At 35.9% G+C, this 18,247-nt stretch overlaps 3 protein-coding genes across 4 annotated transcripts; 1 reads left to right on the top strand and 2 right to left on the bottom strand.

The window, feature by feature from the left end:
- Window positions 1-1,272: 1,272 nt before the first annotated feature.
- Window positions 1,273-2,145, top strand: LOC109093304 (protein Fer3-like). The gene has a single exon (XM_019107026.2). The coding sequence runs from the start codon at window positions 1,358-1,360 to the stop codon at window positions 2,054-2,056; it is 699 nt and encodes a 232-aa protein (XP_018962571.1). The 5' UTR covers window positions 1,273-1,357; the 3' UTR covers window positions 2,057-2,145.
- Window positions 2,146-2,995: 850 nt separating this feature from the next.
- On the bottom strand, window positions 2,996-9,714 carry dok3 (docking protein 3). Of its 2 annotated transcripts, XM_019107025.2 has the most exons (5): window positions 9,517-9,714; window positions 8,213-8,521; window positions 7,055-7,136; window positions 5,086-5,255; window positions 2,996-4,527 (listed from the first exon to the last, which is right to left on the bottom strand). In XM_019107025.2, exons 1-5 carry the CDS (start codon window positions 9,571-9,573, stop codon window positions 3,367-3,369), a joined length of 1,779 nt encoding a protein of 592 aa, XP_018962570.1. In that variant the 5' UTR covers window positions 9,574-9,714; the 3' UTR covers window positions 2,996-3,366. The 2 variants fall into 2 exon arrangements, with proteins under 2 accessions (XP_018962570.1, XP_042625911.1); XM_042769977.1 differs by lacking the exons at window positions 8,213-8,521; window positions 9,517-9,714 and adding an exon at window positions 7,429-8,188.
- Window positions 9,715-9,846: 132 nt separating this feature from the next.
- On the bottom strand, window positions 9,847-18,029 carry LOC109092759 (probable ATP-dependent RNA helicase DDX41). Its single transcript, XM_042769976.1, has 17 exons — window positions 17,832-18,029; window positions 17,334-17,423; window positions 16,977-17,130; window positions 15,787-15,861; window positions 15,630-15,690; window positions 15,388-15,524; window positions 15,232-15,304; window positions 14,787-14,940; window positions 14,448-14,584; window positions 14,130-14,292; window positions 13,833-13,964; window positions 12,904-12,975; window positions 12,721-12,817; window positions 12,241-12,390; window positions 10,874-10,945; window positions 10,575-10,685; window positions 9,847-10,391 (listed from the first exon to the last, which is right to left on the bottom strand). Exons 1-17 carry the CDS (start codon window positions 17,856-17,858, stop codon window positions 10,255-10,257), a joined length of 1,842 nt encoding a protein of 613 aa, XP_042625910.1. The 5' UTR covers window positions 17,859-18,029; the 3' UTR covers window positions 9,847-10,254.
- Between the last annotated feature and the right edge of the window lie 218 nt (window positions 18,030-18,247).

The raw sequence follows: 18,247 nt of genomic DNA, 5'->3' as shown, positions 1-18,247 counted from the left end.
AGTCTCGTTTCTAAAAAGCAGTTGACTTGGACGTTATAGGCTATTTCCGTTGTTGTTGTTGTTAGAGCAAGAAGCATAGGCTACATCACCTTGCTGTTCAAAATATAATACACACATAGCTACTGCTGACATAGCTTAGTATTTTGGAAAGGCGTCTAAATGCATTTCTGTGCATTTACTAAATTTGATAACTGAATCAATGTCATGTGTACAATAACATTTGTTAATGAAACAAATGAATAAGAATGGGTACCACTTACACATTTCAACTGCTTCTTTTAAAAGTTTCAGTAGCTAACCACAAAGTTAGATAACGAGTTCGCACGCGAACGGAAGTCCCCTTCGCCTGAGGAGGTAACTATAAAAAACTCTGCATCGAGCAGTTTCCATTAGCTTCGGGTTTAAACGTAAGCTACATTAACACGACATAAATGCTGTAATTGTTTATCACTTTTATGTATAAATTAGAGATTTTGTAGAGTTATTTTATGCATTTTCAAATGGTGTTTTGTTTAAAAGTTTAAGTAGACTGTTAGCTGATGATAGGCCTAATAACATGCTCGCCCCGTGTGTTGTTTCTTAGTAGATGTCTTCACCTATGATTTGTCCAAATATTGTTTTGCCTCATTGCTAAATGATTTATGACGAGACTGAAGACACTTATCTGTTTTCCTGGACCTCGCTGGCGACAGGTGCGACTCTCGACCTGCTCTGCACCTGCTCGTTTTATTGCTGCGGATTTTACAGTTTATTTGAGAAAGAAATATGACGCTGCTATGCAAGTTTCTTGCTGCATTTTATTGGATGCCAATTCCGTTGCTTATCTTGAATAAAGTGGACAAGGGTGTTACATCAAGTCCTCTGAGGTTTGAGATTTGGGGTTTAATTTCCAACTTTTAAAAATCAATGCATAATAATTCAAAACTCTGATTATGTTTTATGAATGTAATAGCCTTTATAAACATCACAAAATATGTGCTGTAAAAGTATCAAATAAATATATTTTTAAAAGAAATGATATATACATGTACGTATTTACAGTCATGTATGTAAATGTGCAAAATAAATGACAGCTGGGTATATTAGCCTATGTGTTGTGATCATTCTTCGGAAAAGATCTTCCATCATTCCAGGACAATTGAAATGTGAGGGAAAACAACTCTTTATTCTATGGAAGTTTGAGGAGAATTTTCTATTGGCTGTGAGCACTCAACAGGAGCACTGAGGGGAGGAGGGACAGGAGGTGATGCCACTATAAGGCCGACGAGGATCCTGTCTGAAGGTAAAGGGCCCACCCAAGACAGTCAGATCGAGTTCAGCGTTCTCCATACTTTATTTTTAGCACATTATACCAGCAATGACAGCAAAAGCCAAGCTTTTGCACTGGTCAGATGGAAAACTTCGCGAACGACCGGAGGAGTTCACTCTCTCTGAACATCCGAGGTTGACCCGCAGTGACCCACGGGCCTGGATGACCTCCGCGACCCCCGCGTACTCACCCGCAGGTGACCACTACGCACACACGTCGGTGGATGCCGCCTTGGACAAGTACATGTCTGGAGTCAGCAGTCCTGTGACAGCGGAATCTGATCTGGGAGGATCTAAAGCACATGGAGGGACCAAGCAAAATCTCACCGGACCCCAAAGACACAGACGTGTGGCTGCTAATGCGAGAGAAAGGCGGCGGATGCACGGACTGAACCGGGCTTTTGACAAACTGAGGAGCGTCATTCCTTCCTTAGAGAACGAGAAAAAACTGTCTAAATATGACACCCTTCAGATGGCGCAGATTTACATCACAGAACTGTCCGAGTTGTTGGAAGGTGTGGTGCAGTCGGAGTGCAGAGGTCTGCGGGACGGATGCGGCGCGTCTGGTAACCATGGTAACCTCGGGCAGAGGAGTTCAGCTCAGACTTTGAGGACCAGCATCGCTTACACAATGGACGCAGCTTCTTCTAATTTTGTTCCCGAGAAAAATGATGTCACGTCCAATGCGAGTGATGGCGAATCATCCCATTTCAGCGACATCGAAGAAGGACAGTCTGGAGGACGCTGACGGCTTTGGTGGATTGATATTGAGACTGTGGCACGCTGATTAATCATAATTTATTTGTCTGTGTTTTAGTAGACACTGAAACAAAAAAAAAAATACCCACCAATTATTATTATTACTACAAAACAATTCATTACTACATTAACAAAAAAAAAAAAAAAAAAAAAAACAAAAAAGGGAAGAAAGAAAAAAGAAAACATGCATTCAAGCCCTTTAGATGCACTTTAAGACCTACATTTGTATTTTCCCACTTCACATGTACCTACAAAATGACAAAAATGTTATTTATGTATCTTTGTGGGGGGTTTTACCTCAAAAGTTTAATAAAGATTTTCTTTTCATATATTTATTCGAATTGCTTCGATTCATACATTCATTATGTTTCGTGCAGTTATTTAATTTTTTTTTTCATTCAGTAACTGTATCATATTCCTGTTAATAAATCAGCACTATCTATTGAAACAGATTACCTAAAATATTTATTCGGTTATTTCTTCAGATTACATAGTTGCGCCAGGTGGCGGCGACAAAGAAATTGTATTTTTGTGTGCTTTGTGAGTCTTTAATCATTCACTCAACCGATTCGCTCAAAAGAGTCATGACTGAAACGAGTTATTATTTAAAACGTTCACAGAACGCGTGTTAACGTCACACGAGTTCTCCACAAATGAAGTATATTTAACATTTTTCCTCCATTTTGGATGGTAAGGAAATATAACTTTTGTTGAAAGCAACAATAGTCTAAATATTTACAATTCTTCAATTGTTTTGAACTAGACTGATACATTTGACTCTCGTTCAGTCGGTCAGCAGATCCTCTTCACCATAGACATACGACGTTTCATTCAATCAATTCTATGATTAATTAATTAATAACTAATGATTATTTCTAAATAATAATAATAATAATAACACTATTAAAGTCAATGGGGACTAGCAAGATTTGGGATGAACTATTCATTTACCTTAAAGGATTTGTTAAAACAGAGTCAACAAAACAGTACTGTCATGCCAGAGACCAAATCACAACCAAACTGTTTTAAATTACTTGTGATATATTGGTTAAATATACACACTTTCACAATATTTTTTAGATAGACATGTTCAATAAAGATCATTTACATAAACATTCAAAGCATACACTTTCCTTATATTTAATCATCTCAGTACATATTCTGTGCATCATTACTAAAAAGTTCATGTTAAAACTTATCTATTATTTATGTTAAACTTATCTGTTATACTAAAACAGATATCACTCACATTAATCAGGTTAGCAGTGACACTGACCTCAACTGCAGACAATAGAAACCTCAATCAGTCATCTGCTCATCTATTCGGTCTAACTGATCAGAACTTCCCTCACGTGACCGGGGCGGAAATGGGGGTGGAATTTTGGACGGATCTTTAAACAGCATGTTAGAAAGGGTCTGTTTGAAGTTGACAGGGATTTCACTGGAAGTGATGACAGGAGGGTTTTGCTCAGTGCTAGGCTGCTCTTGATCATCACTGCCCTCAGTCTGTCTGTTCTTACGTTTAGCTGCGAAATTCACTGTGCTATATAGGTCCTCAATATTCGGTTGATCCTGCTCTGCAGTGGTCTTCACGGACAAGTTAGTGTACGGAGCCTCTTCATTGTTCTCCTCAGAAGGATCTTGTGGTGATTTCCACTCCTTCTCATTATCCATAGTTACATCTGTATCCGTGTTTGGTGGTAGACTGGGAGGCATTGGAACTTTTGGGAGATTTATTTTTGATCTTGGTTTTGGTTGTGGAAATATCACTGTATATAAAACATCATCCGGGCTACTTACAGGGCTTTTGACGTAAGGTGGTGGATCTGGTAAGGTGATGTATCTCCGTGGTACTGCTGGACAGGGTCTATCTTGATTTGTATTGACTGGAGGAAGCTTTTTAACATTAGGCCTGTCCTGTGGTCTGGATTTAGGCAAGGGTGGCGGTGGTGGAGGGGTTTGTTGAGAAGGAGTTGATGATGCTTTTTGGACATTCTGGTGTGTGAGAACACTTTTAATGAGCTTGTGTATTGGCTGCCCAGGTTTTTTCAGTGCAGGTGGACAAGGTTTTTCTTGATTCTTGTTGCCTTGAAGTTTCATATTGACCATAGTTTTGTCCCTGGCCTGTGTTTTGGGTTTCGGTAACGCTGGTGGGGGTGGAGTGGCTTGTGGAAGGGGTGTGGATGGTGGCAGCTGCTCTTGGCGCAGTCGATCTTGGTTCCCGCTGATTGGAGGAAGATTTTTTACCTTAGATTTGTCCTGCGGTTTGCTTTTAGGCGAGGGGGGCTGGGACGCGAACTCTTGTGGAAGAGCGGTGGCTTGTGCCAGCAGCTCTTGGACACTCTGGTGCATGATGGCCTCCTCAATGGCCCTCTTTATTTGTGACCCCTGTTTTGACAAGAAAATGAACTGACCCTCGCCAGTGTTACAGCGACGACCTGCCTCAATCATAATTCCACCCTGAAAAACAATAAATATTGAGTAAATAGAGCAAATGTGAACTAATATTTAAAAGACTGAAGCAAGAAAAAAAAAAACGTTTTTTTTTTTTTAAATCCTACACACGCCATAAATCATAATTTAAAATATAATTTGACTACAAATATATACACACTACCATTCAAACATTTGGGGTCGGCATGAAAATTTATTTTTTATTTTTTAAGAAATGAATACTTTTATTCAGCAAGGATGTATTAAACAGATCGAAAGTAACATTAAAGACATTTATACTGTTACAAAAATGTTCCTTTTCAAATAAATTATTTTTGTTTTTTGAACTTTCTTTTCATCAATAATTTTATATATATATTATATATATATACTACTATTTTACTGTATTTTCATCAACTAGCCTGCAGCCTTGGTCATCATAAGAGATAAATCATTTAAAAATATATCTATACCAAACTTTTGAATGTTAGTGTCTTGTGTATATATAGTTTTATAGAAATTATTTTATATGAGCAGGCATGTTGAGTATAAGAGAGCTCCATATTTAAATTCCTCATGAAGCACCTTGACTTGGCCAAATCTCCTGAGGAGCTTATAGGGCCAATGGTAGATGGCCTGCCCGGTCTTAAGATCCAGCAGACAAATAGCCTCTTTCTCAGAAGACAGCAGGTAAGACCCGGACATCCTGCACCTTTGAGACGCATCTGTGCTCTGCACTGTCACCTGGAACTGACCTGCGGGGTGGAATTCATAAAAACATCAAACCGAAGTCTCTCTGGACAAAGCCTCAATCACTGGGGTCAGACCTCTTGAATTTAAAATGAAGACAGAGCTAAATATATTTTACAGGGGTGGCCAAGAATTATGAAGCAGTGAAATTTAACACAAAAATTTTTTCTCTAAAAAACAATCACTACTCAATAATATAATAATAAAGGCTGTATATCAAATTTTCCAAAAACACATCTTCACATTTCTTGCATCATTACATACAACAGGAGTAATAATCTGGCTACACTACATTTGACAATACTTACATAGTATACTACAAACTTAACAAATAAACAGTACATAGGCATGAAATATTGATCTGAACTGAGAAATTATTTATTTTCTTATTTACAGACCAACTAAAAGCTTCCACTCAGGAGAAAAAAAAACAGTCTATTAACAATCGGCCTAGTAAATTGAACACTGCAACAATTATAAATTATATATTATTTTTAAATTGCAGTCCAAGTTTTGTTTTAGTTAAATATTTACCACATATGTACTAATAGATATATATATATATATATATATATATATATATATATATATATATATATTAGGGCTGTCAAATGATTAATCACGATTAATCACATCCAAAATAAAAGTTTTGTTTACATAATATATGTGTGTATACTGTGTATATTTATTATGTATATATAAATACACACACATGCATGTATATATTTAAGAAGAATATGTTATGTTTATATATTAAATATATTTATATATAATATAAAATATAAGAATATAAATATATAAATGTATATACATGTAAATATTTTCTAAATATATAATTTATGTGTGTGTATTTATATATACATAATAAATATACCCTGTACACATACATATATTATGTAAACAAAACTTTTATTTTGGATGTGATTAATCGTGATTAATCATTTGACAGCCCTAATATATATATATATATATATATATATATGATTACCAAAGTCCTCCAAGTCCATTTCATTTCATAAAAAAACAATTGTAAGAATAAGAAAAATAAATGGTAAGAGGTGAACAAAACAATTACAGTTTATTACAAACAAACAACTATCCAATGATTATCTTCTGATTAAGATAAAGTGATGTAACAAACACTTGTAACTAAATGTACTAAGGGTCCTTAGTTCCTAAAACTTTGAATACTTTTATGCCTATTTTCAGATATAAATGTTCTTATACAGTGACTGAAATGTTTTTAGATTGGAAGATTAGATTGGAAGCATTAGTGTTATCAGTGTTACAAATCAACTTGAGACGAACAGTTTCTCTAAGACTCGACTTGTATTCACAAAAGAAAAAAGTAACTTTGCAAAAGAGCATATGTTATTTAACACACTTCTGGCTGAGCACTATAATACTACGAAAAACTAGGTATGCGCTACCTAATATTTTTCCATGAGGAAGAAGACAGACCCCCAAAACCTACAGAAGCTGTAAATACAAACTGTAAAATATGATGCAACACCAAGGATGTCTGTCTGTATAAGTACAGAAAACCGACAATGAAAGAAAAAAATAAGAATTAAAAGAAAACAAGACCACAGACTTCAGTAAACACTGAGCAATGGAAATGTACTGAAAAGTTTTTACCTAAAATAGTATATTTACGGAAATGTTATCTGCACCAATAAGACACACCCTCTTGCTCAACTGCAACAAACAGTTTGGTAACACCTAATTTAACAGCAGATAATTGTTATTGTGGTTCTGAAACATCTTTGCTGATAAAATAGTGTATTTCAGAGCCCATTCTCACCTGCTCCCCAGGTGGAGTACAGTTCATTGTCAGCCAGTGTTGTGTTTTTATCTTTCTTGGTATCTTCGGTTGTTTGGGTCTTCTAAAAATATAAGACAGTTGATAACAAGTGTACATTAGTAATTCCTCTTTTTTTATCGTATCATTCTTTAAAAAAAAAAAAAGACCATGAACATTCTTGTGCAATCACAGAGTCAAAGTGTGGTTATCAGCACTTCCTCTGTTTCGACTTGTGTGGAACCGTACATCAAAAAATGAAGTCCTTCATAAATGTGTTGACTTTAGTCACTTTAGTAGTGATAATATGTCCTTCATTCTAATTATGACTTGTGTCATGAGGATGCAACCCGTATTGTTCAATAAGTTTGTTTTACCAATGCTTTGTCTTTTGCTTTCTGCTCTTTCCTGGCAGATGTTTCCATTTTCGGCTGATTAGTTGATATCTAGTTTGGATATGAGACAAAACGCAGTGTTAACTAGTTTATGGTATCAGACAAACCTGCTGTTGGCTGGTTTTGGATATCAGAATGGATCAAAATGGACTGATGGGATCTGGAAAAGAGTCTGGAATGGATCCAACATGCTGGCAGAATTGAAAAAGGCCACTGCTTTCTTTTTTTCCACCTCCCATGTTCCTGGATCAACATTCTTGTTCTTACCTGGCTTAGATTCTTGAAATATTTATTAATTTCACTTTGAATTTAGCAGTAGCTCAACATTGCTTAGTTGGGGTTTAAAAGCCACTAGGATTTGACTGCACTTACACTTACAATTTAATTAAAGAATTTTGCAACATTGAAACTGAACTGATTCAAGCTGAATAACGACACTGCTGTCTTCTGTAGAGCTGCTTACAGTTGAATTGGATTTTTACAGTTATTGAACTGTAACAGAACAACTATTGAACAGAACCAACACTGAATTATTCTTCAATTAGAATAATGACACTATTGTCTTTGTAGAGCTGCTTTACAGCAGAATTAAGATTTGTCTCATATTTTATGAAGTTTGCATCATTGATTCAATTATTTTTTTCGTTCATTGCTGCAAACCTGTGTTGTATAAAGTGCAATATTAATAAAGCTGACTTGACTTGTTTGACAGGACTTTTTGATCCAAGAACACATGCTACTTTGGAATATCACTCAACCTCCATACCTGAAATGCTAGCTGGCACAGAATTGTCATCCAGTCCTCCTGGGTGGGAGCAGCAATGGTGTAGGTGCATGAGGTCGTGTTTAAAAAGAAGGCGGAGCAATCTTTGGGACAGCTTTCTCCCAGGGCTGGAGTGATGCTCAGACAGTCTGTCAGGCGGATCACCCGTTTGTCTGTCTTCCTGAGCCCTGAAGGCCTCGCAGCGGCGGACCCCATCAGCCCCCCTCTATCACGCATGTCGTACAGCTCCATACGGCCGATCCCTACAGAGCTGGGCTCAAACAGAATCAGCCAGGATTTCCGCCATATCTTCTGCAGGAACAAGGAGAGATGTTAGTTTTGAGGCAACAACAGAGCAAAGAAAGTGAATTATTTTGGCGCATAACTCGGAAGAGTTTAACATCAAATTCTCTGGTTCAGTACTCCTCCATTGGGACCGGTTAGATTTTTGGGAGAACATGCCGGAGGGGGCAGAAGTTCTGAGACGATTCTTCGTTTTATCTTCCATGCATGATTCATGGCCGTTAAATGCTACCATGAAGATGGAAGCACCTCAGGTGGTTAACCAGCTGCAGTTTCCCTTCTGTATTAATAATGTTCAGTTGAAGATTTCTGACCACCCTTCCCAAGGCTTGTTTTAAATAATTAAAGGGACGTTTTAATACCGTTATAACTGTGATTATCAATGATATGTCCCACATTTTTCCTTCCAAAAATACTATTACTTTCTCCTTAATAAATTCTAATTACATTACAGGAATAGTTCATATGAAAATTCTTTCATCATTCACTCAGCCTCATACCATTCTAAACCTGTACGACTTTTTCTTCTGCGGAACACAAATGATACTTTGAAGAACGTTGGTAACCAAACATCATTGGCGCCCACTGGCTTCCAATGTATGCGTTAAAAAAAAAAAAAAAAAAAAAAAAAAAATGCAACACTGGTATTTCTCAAAATATCTTTGTTGTTCCAGCCTCATACAGGTTTTGAATGACATGAATTTTCCTTACTTGGTGAATCTTTAAATCTCAAATAAACTTCATTCTAATATTCTGCAAATATATGCATGCCATTTTAATTCACAGTGACTTTATTCCCCCAGTTGATCCTATGGCCTGGCTAATAAACAGTCAAATAGTTAAGCAGGAAACAGTATAACACATACTATTAATATAAGTAATATAAAAAGCATAAGAACTAGCACATCAAACAATACTGCTAGTACTAGAATTAAATATAGTTTAAATAATAGATAAAAATTCCAATTAAGTGTAAAATGAACATTTTTAGTGAATAACCTCACCTTCCCAAACTTGACACCCTGCAAAAAGAGCGGACCCTCTTTAGAAATTACATCCATTGTGCTTGTTTGCCTCTAAGTGCTCCAGTTCCTCTATATGCTACAGAAGCTGACAAAAGAGAAATGACGAGAGAGAGAGAGAGACGGCGTGTGATGCTGAATCTGATATTAAGCAAGTGTTTCCGTGAGGTTGAGTGGCCACGTCATTCACACAGCTAAAAAAGGTTCTCACTGGTTCACTCGAACCTTGAAAACTTTATATTGATGTATCTCTTTAACAATCACTTTAAGCTTAGTTGTAAACAGGACATGGCAAAGAGATGTAACCAGAGATAGTCTCAGAGAAGAATTTTATTGCAGTTGGCGTCAAAAAGTAAATAGGGTGTATGAGCTGACCATTACTTATTTACACTGGATGTGTAGTAAATAAACAATTTAACTGTCAAAAACATGCCTGAGTCGGTTTCAGATAAATACTGTAATAACTCAGCTGTTATATTATTACATGACAACATCATTATGAAGCAAAACCTACTGAAAGCTCTAGTAAAACCTAACTTTAATATATATTTTTCTTACACAAAAACTTTTTGACTGTATTTTGCAGCAAAAAAGATCACTGAAATGAAAGAGAAAAAAAAAGTACAGTTCCAAGAACAATGCATTTTGCACAAAATGACATTGGACATGATACAGGAGCCTCTCTCAAGGAAAGATTTGATGACAAAGTAGCAGACAGCATTAAAAATCCATGGAGCTGCTGGCCAGATAGTCCTTGCGGCCGATGTTGGTGACCTGTTTTGTCTGCATGGCCTCCAGTTTGGGGCAGACTGTGATCCTGTGGCCCAAACCACCACAAAATGTACAGCCTCTCTCTTCTAGGATGGAAAAAAGCAATAAATCAATCAATCAATGAAAAATAAAAAAATGTTATAAAATGTTTTATATTATACTTTTGAGCGCTGCAGATCCTCTTTGCACAACCAGACAAATGTTGCAATAATTTTGGGCATGCGCTCAAATATATAAGCTTGTTTCAGCAATAAGTGCATCATTTGTACCTCCAATATCCAGCATCGTCTCGTCTCCCATTTGGAGAACCTGCAGCACAGGAGGAACCTTCTGCTTGGCTTCAACCAACAGAGCTTTCAGATCCATTAGTACAGACTCATCTATAAAAAAAGGATTTTGATGCACAATTACCTCTATATAGTATATTCTCTGAAATTATAATTCACTGTGTGTGGTAATTTAATCTTGGAAGGAAGAACAAGAATTTAAAGAAATGAAAACAGACAGAGAGACACCAAAGATCAATCTATATAAAAATAAAAAATAATAATAATAAAAAACAACTTGCCACATCCTTTGTTGATAAATGTTGTGGCTATTCCAGTCTTTCCGGATCGACCTGTTCTGCCTATTCTGTGGACTGTGGAATAAACATGTTACATACATTTCAAGCATACACACACACACACACACACACACACACACACACACACACACACACACACACACACACACGCTACCAGTCAAAAGTTTTTGAACAGTAAGATTTTTAATGTTTTTTAAAGAATTCTCTTCTGCTCACCAAGCCTGCATTTATTTGATCCAAAATACAGCAAAAGCTGTAAGCTTTCCATTGATGTATGGTTTATTAGGATAAGACAATATTTGGCTGAGATACAACTATTTGAAAATCTGAGGATGCAAAAAAATTAACGTCTTTAAAGTTGTCCAAATGAATTCTTATCAATGCATATTACTAATCAAAAATTAGGTTTTGATATATTTACGGTAGGAAATTTACAAAATATCTTCATGGAACATGATCTTTCTTAATATCCTAATGATTTTTGGCATAAAAGAAAAATCTATAATTTTGACCCATACAAAGTATTTTTGGCTATTGCTACAAATAACCCCATTGACGGTTTTGTGGTCCAGGGTCACATATATATGCAAATCAAGTGGCATCTGAAGTTAAATTATGGTGGAACTTTTGTCAGAACTAACTTCACTTTTCTGATCTATTTTTGCAACCAGTCAGCTTTAAAGTTAAAGTTGGTTTAGAGGTTGTATAAACTTCTGTCAGATGTTTTGCCTGAAAGAAGTGCTTGTACTTAAAATAAATGCAACTTTTGATACTGATTTTAACTGTGGTTTCTAAATACTTTTTGAACTGTCTAGCAATTAAATGTTTTACCTAATTAGTTACATGGTGTGTACATTAATTAATCGAATTAATCATAAATCAAATCAATTTGAGTCACTATTGTTAATGAAAAAAAAACAAACAATGAAATGATACTGTTAAATTGACAGCCCTATCTGTAAAATGTTATTGCTATTTAAAAGATTTTATTTTTAATGTAATTTATGCTTGATGAATTTCCAGCAGTCATTACTCCAGTCTTCAGCATGACATGATCCTTCAGAAATCATTTTAATATGCTAATTTGGCGCTCAAGTAACATTTCTTGTTATGCTGAAATGTTGAAAACAGTTGTGCTGCTTAATAATTTTGATGAATAGATAGCTCAAAGCTTATTTGGAAACAGAACTCTATTGTATAATTATAAAGAAACTTTTTATCATTTTTTATGTGTCCTGCTGAATAATACTAATAAATAAATAAATCTTACTGACCCTCAAACATTTGAACGGTAGTGTTTACAAGCCAATAAACCAATAATGCCAAAAAACAATCATATGAACACCTACCATAGTTCTCAATCTCCTCTGGCATATCATAATTGACAACATGCTGGATAGCTGGAAAATCCAGACCCTTCGAAGCAACATCGGTAGCCACTAAAACATCTTTCTTCTCCTCTTTGAATGCCTCAATGGCTTTTGTTCTCTCTTCCTGGTCTGAAAAGCGCACATAAAGTTTATTGAGGAGAGTGTGGTTGAACTGTATGACCTGTTTACCTTTGTGCTGAACAGTCACATTCATAACTATTATATATTTTAGGTAACATTAGTGTATGATCAGGGTGAAGTAAAGCCTAAGACACTTTGCTGCTTTGAGGTTAACCTTCGGACATAGTTTAAAAACGCTGGTTTAGTGCTATGATAGGAGCCACAACGCAGCAGAAGCTGACACCCAGTGGAGAGCAGCTGTAGCTGCAGGGAACAGCATGCATAAACCTGATGGATGGGGTTTGTGCTACAAGCAGATTGCGATGGATGATGCCGTACCTTTTCCACCGTGAATAGCCACCGCCTCCACACCTTTCAGCAGAAGATACTCTTGTATGGCATCTACATCTGCTTTCTTCTCAGCGAATATTAATACCTAAAAAGAAAATGAGAAGTTTGATTGTTAGAAGAGATTATGCAGGGTTCTCAGACGTGGTTTAAAAAGAGCAAGAAGCTACATACTGGCGGTGGGCTCTTCTGGAGACACTCCAGGAGATAAACCATTTTGGCCTCTTCTTTGACATATTCCACTTCCTAAAAGTGACAGGATGTACACAAGTAAAACTTTCCGTTCTGATTTAGTAGTATAACAAAAAACAATCAATAAGGCCAAAAAAGCTCAATAAGGGTGCTCTACCGCACAAAAATGAGAACAAAACATCGAAGTAGGCACACCACAGCTCCAGAGATAGAGAAGTGTATTTAATTGTGTTCTCACCACAGGTGATGTTTCGATCTTAACGCGCTCTTCATCAGTCTGTGGTGTGCCTACTTTGATGTTTTGTTCTGATTAAGCAGTATACAATATCATTCAAAGGTTTGGGGTTGGTTTAGATTTGTTTGTGTTTTTGAAAGTCTCTTATGTTCATCATGGCTGCATTTATTTGACCAAAAATACACTAAAAACATTAATATTGTGAAATATTAACACTATTAAAATAACGATTTCATAATTTTTTTTTAAATGTAACTTATTTCTGTGATGGAAAAGCTGAATTTTCAGCCAGTCTTCAGTGTCACGTGATCTAGAAACTTTCTAATATGCTGCTCAAAAACATTTCTTATAAGCTGTGCTGCTTAATATTTTTGTGGAAACCGGGAATCTTTTTTTTTTCAGGATTTTTATTTAATAGAAAAAAACAATAGAATAAACATAAATGTAAATATAAATTGTTTTTACTACAACATTTGATCAATTTAATTGAACTTTGCTGAATAACATGCATTAAAAAAATAGATATCTTACTGACCCCAAACTTTTGAAAACAGTAGTGTATGTTTCACAATACTCGAAATATCCACCTTGGCAAAACTCACAAAACAACTACAAGGATCGAATGGAACATGAGGAAAGAATAATGCTGGGCCTTGCATGAATCTTAATGCCTTACCTGGATGACGTCCAAGCTTGCAGCTCCAGCTCTGCCCACATTAATGGTGATAGGTTTCACTAAAGCACTTTTGGCAAAGTTCTGAATCTTCTTGGGCATAGTGGCACTGAAAAGCAGTGTTTGTCTCTGACCCTATAAAAAAAATTAATTACTTCTAAAACACTATTATTCTACTTCTAAAACACTTCATTTTCAGGAAACCACTGAAAAAGGGGGGTAGCATTTTACTATATTTACTAACTAAATGCTCTATTACTGGATAACCTAAACAGTATCATGAGATGTGCATAAAAGCACCTTAAAGTAAGAGAAGATGGTCCTGATGTCCTCCTCAAAACCCATGTCAATCATCCTGTCAGCCTCGTCCAGAGCCAGATAGCGGCAGATATCCAGACTCACCATCTTCTTGTTCAGCAGGTCCATCAGTCTGCCTGGAGTGGCCACCATCATGTGCACCCCACTACAATCACACAATCATCTGCAAGTTTATAAGGGATTTCTAAAGCAATCAGCATCCAAATAAAGACCAACTACAATGTCCCAGTCATTTTTGTCCTTCTTTTCAAAAGTCACAAGGTGGAAATTTAAACACTTAGTTTAAACAAAGTGACTTACTGTTTAACCACCTCCATCTGTTCTTTGACAGACATGCCCCCAATACACAGGGCACAGCGCAACTGAGGAGCCCCTTCATCCTCTAGGAGCTTACAGTAGTATTCAATGACACCATGTGTCTGTCTCGCCAGCTCCCTCTACAGATGGAGAGAAAGACACACAATAAATAAATGACCATACTGTTGCTGTCTGGTGCCCGTACTGTCTGCCTCTTGACTTATGATTTCTATGATGAAATATGGTGAAATAGTTGTGTTACACATAGGTTATCTGCTTCTCATTTTTCTGCTGTATTTCTGGCAGACAACACAGGATGTGACAGAAACAGAGTAGGCTTACAGAAGGGCAGATGATGAGGCCATAGGGTCCCTCTCTCTTACAGAAGGGTAACCGTTTCTCCTGCTCCAGACAAAACATTATGATGGGCAGCGTGAAAACCAGAGTTTTCCCTGAGCCGGTGAAAGCAATGCCAATCATGTCCCTGCCAGAGAGACTAAACAAACAAACAAACAAATTCAAATAAATAAATAATAATAATAATAATAATATATATTTAATATAATTATATATAATTTATTATCTATTAACATTAATATTTTATTACCTAATAAATTCTAATAATTTATATATACAGTATTTTACATATATACACACTTTTATTAAAATTTAAGATGTGTTTTATTAATGTGCACATTTTTTAAAGAACAAAAAGCTCAAACCATCTGAGACTGTATGATAATACTTGAGTATTGGCCCAAGTGAAACAGCCCCACGTGCGACTCACATGGTTGGTATTCCCTGAATCTGAATTGGTGTCGGGTGAACGATTCCTTTTTTCTTCAGTCCTTTAAGGATGGCTGCAAAGACCATTAAAGAGCGTGCCATTAGTGTGAAGCTGTGAGTGAGGTGCTGCATGTAAAACAGGTGAGATGGATCTTACCCTGAGGGAACTTCATCTCTCTGAAGCTCTTAATGGGTGGTGGAATGCCTTCACCTTCAACAAGAATGTGGTACTTCTTCCGTACACGTTCATGCCGCGCTGCTGGCATGCCATGAATGTAACGTGGAGCTTTCCAGCTGAAGAGAAAATAAGAAGTTGATTGCTGTTATTTTTATTTGCGAAAAACCCACAACTGATCTGACAAATGAGAGTTAAACAAAGGAGAGTTAAAGGCAGCTCACCTTGTTTTTATTGGGTCTTCATATGTGATTCCTTTGGCCATCTCCTTCACAGACATTAGAGCTGATAAAGATATGGGAAGATGCATGTTTATGATTTTATTAAATACTTCTGACCTATAAATTTAAGAACTTGGTAAATGATTCTGTTTTTGCTTACCTCTGCCTTCAGCAACGCTCTCCAGAATCTTTTCTTCCTCTTTCAGTTGTTTCTCCTTGGCAGACTCCTTTCGAGCTACAATTATTAATGTGCAATTTGAAAATAAATAACAAATGGAGGGGAAAAAAAAAAAAACATACCGAGACCACTCAAGACAAATTTATACTTTTTTTATTCACAAAAAAACTATTAGTATAATTTTGCTTATTTGATAAGTAACCTAGAAATAGTGCAGAATCTTCAACATTTGTTCATTTACATCACATCACACAATTTCTTGTAAATTCCTCAGTGTACTAGATCTTTATGTATTTTTAGGTTTAAATTACATTTTGAATCCTAGATTTTATTTTTTTAAGCTCATCAAGGCTGCATGTTTTTGATAAAAAATACAGAAAAAAAAACAGTAATCTTGCAAAATGTTATTACAATATAAAATAATGGTTTATATTTTAATATCCTTAAAAATATAATTTATTTCTGTGATACAAAGCTGAATTTCCATCAGCCATTACTCCAGTATAAAGTGTCACATGATCTTTAAGAAATCATTCTAATATGCTGATTTATTATTAGAATTATCAATGTTGGCAACAGTTGTGCTGCCAAATATTTTTTTTTTTTGGAAACTGCTTTCCTTTTTTCAGGATCCTTTGATGAATAAAAAGTTTAAAAGAACAGCATTTATTCAAAATATAAATTTTTTCTAACAATTTAAATCTATGCTATCACTTCAACAATTTAACACATCCTTGCTTCAAAAAAAGAAAGAATAAAAATGTACTGACCCCCAGACTTTTGAACTCTAGTGTATATTATTAGAAAAGGTTTTTATTTTAAATAAATGCTGTTCTTTTTAACTTTTTATTCATCAAAGAATCCTGAAAAAAGTATCACAGGTTCCAAAAAAATATTAAGCAGCACAACAGTTTCCAGCACTGATAATAAACCAGCAAATTAGAATGATTTCTGGAGGATCATGTGACACTGAAGACTGAAGTAATGATGCTGAAAATTCAGCTTTACATCACAGAAACAAATTAGATTTTAATGTATATTAAAATAGAAAATCATTATTTTACATTGTAATAATATTTCACAATATTACTGTATTTTTTGATCAAATAAATGCATCCTTGATGAGCGAAAGAAATGATGAAGTAATGAAGAACAGGAGAGGACATAAAGACCTTCAGCTTTCTCCTTGAGGTGTTGGTGCTGATCCAGCAGACTGACATTGGATCGGGGGCCCAGACCCTCATCCTCATCTTTCTGCTCTCCACCACTATCTTTCTGTTCCTCCTCTGTAAGCCCTTTCCCACGGAAACGCATCACTTTCTGGAGCTGAGGGTCAAATCAAATAAACATACGCAATTAGGATGCTCAGACTTATGTTGGCAAAAGAGCAAAATATAGTTCTCAAAAACCAGTGTTACATACAACATCCGCAAAGACAGTGGTGGTGAACCACAGAGCTGCCACAGGAAACACAAACAATTCTCATGAAAATGAACGGCCATGCTGTAATCTTAGTAGAGGTTGCTCACCATCTGCTGTTTTCTGATCTTAACAGGAACATACGGCACATAGTCATCATCTTCTGAGCCCTCTGATCCAGACTTCTCTGAGTAGTTTCTCTGAGAATTACATAAAAGTCACAAAGCATTAGGCCTACATATAACACAAACTGCACAGATAGCATACAGCATCACAAAGTTATACAGCAGTTCAGACGCACATATTCTCTTCTTACAGTTTTATATTATTTACAAAAAATGCAGGCTAAATGAGTACAGATTAATACATAAATTCTCTATTAAAACATAGCTGATACACACAGACGTCTGCTTAATTTCGAAATTGCTATATAAAATGCAAAAACGTCGTTTTATTTTAGATAACCTGTACCGCACCTGTGCATTAAAATCTTAATGAGATATAATTGCTCACGTTTAATACAGTGAATGTAAGTTAGTTAATCTGTTTCCCGAATATTTACTTTATTAAGATGCGTTTACATAACGTTACTTATTAGTAAAACTCACCTTTCTGGGTCGGTTTTCCGTTTCCATGATGCTTGACGTTAACGTTACTGGTTTTGGGATTGTAATTTAGCGATGATATTTAGGATATAAATGTCTGATAAATGTTATATCACACTCAAACAAGCATTGTTTATACTAGCTAGCATGTTACGCTGCTGCGGCTGCTGCTCAACGGAAGCGTGACGTACAGGTTACGTATACTACGGTGGCCCAAAAGGGACTAAACGAAACGAAACGAAAGTGTTTCGGAGATGAGATGTAAAAAATAAACAATCGTTGTATTATATACATTTTTCACCATTATATTGTTCCAAACCTGCATGGTTTTCTTTCTTCTGTGGAACAAACATGGGGAGGTAAGGCAGAATGTGACTAAGAACGGTGACCAAAGCAGTTACTCATTCTGTCTAAGATCT

Source organism: Cyprinus carpio, chromosome A14 (genome assembly GCF_018340385.1).
Source record: "Cyprinus carpio isolate SPL01 chromosome A14, ASM1834038v1, whole genome shotgun sequence".
In the NCBI taxonomy this organism is placed as follows: domain Eukaryota; kingdom Metazoa; phylum Chordata; class Actinopteri; order Cypriniformes; family Cyprinidae; genus Cyprinus; species Cyprinus carpio.
This window is presented reverse-complemented; position numbering and strand designations above follow the sequence as displayed.

What these genes read in the sequence shown, in the direction of transcription:
- LOC109093304 (XM_019107026.2), top strand. Translation starts at nt 1,358, where the DNA reads ATGACAGCAAAAGCCAAGCTTTTGCACTGGTCAGATGGAAAACTTCGC.
- dok3 (XM_019107025.2), bottom strand. Translation starts at nt 9,573, where the DNA reads ATGGATGTAATTTCTAAAGAGGGTCCGCTCTTTTTGCAGGGTGTCAAG. An exon ending in AGGGTGTCAAGTTTGGGAAG is followed by an intron (nt 8,522 to 9,516) that starts GTGAGGTTATTC and finishes TTGTTCCTGCAG; the next exon opens with AAGATATGGCGGAAATCCTG. An exon ending in GTACTCCACCTGGGGAGCAG is followed by an intron (nt 5,256 to 7,054) that starts GTGAGAATGGGC and finishes TCCACCCCGCAG; the next exon opens with GTCAGTTCCAGGTGACAGTG.
- LOC109092759 (XM_042769976.1), bottom strand. Translation starts at nt 17,858, where the DNA reads ATGGAAACGGAAAACCGACCCAGAAAG. An exon ending in ATTCAGGGAATACCAACCAT is followed by an intron (nt 14,941 to 15,231) that starts GTGAGTCGCACG and finishes TTGTTTGTTTAG; the next exon opens with TCTCTCTGGCAGGGACATGA. An exon ending in TCCAGAAGAGCCCACCGCCA is followed by an intron (nt 12,818 to 12,903) that starts GTATGTAGCTTC and finishes TTTTCTTTTTAG; the next exon opens with GTATTAATATTCGCTGAGAA.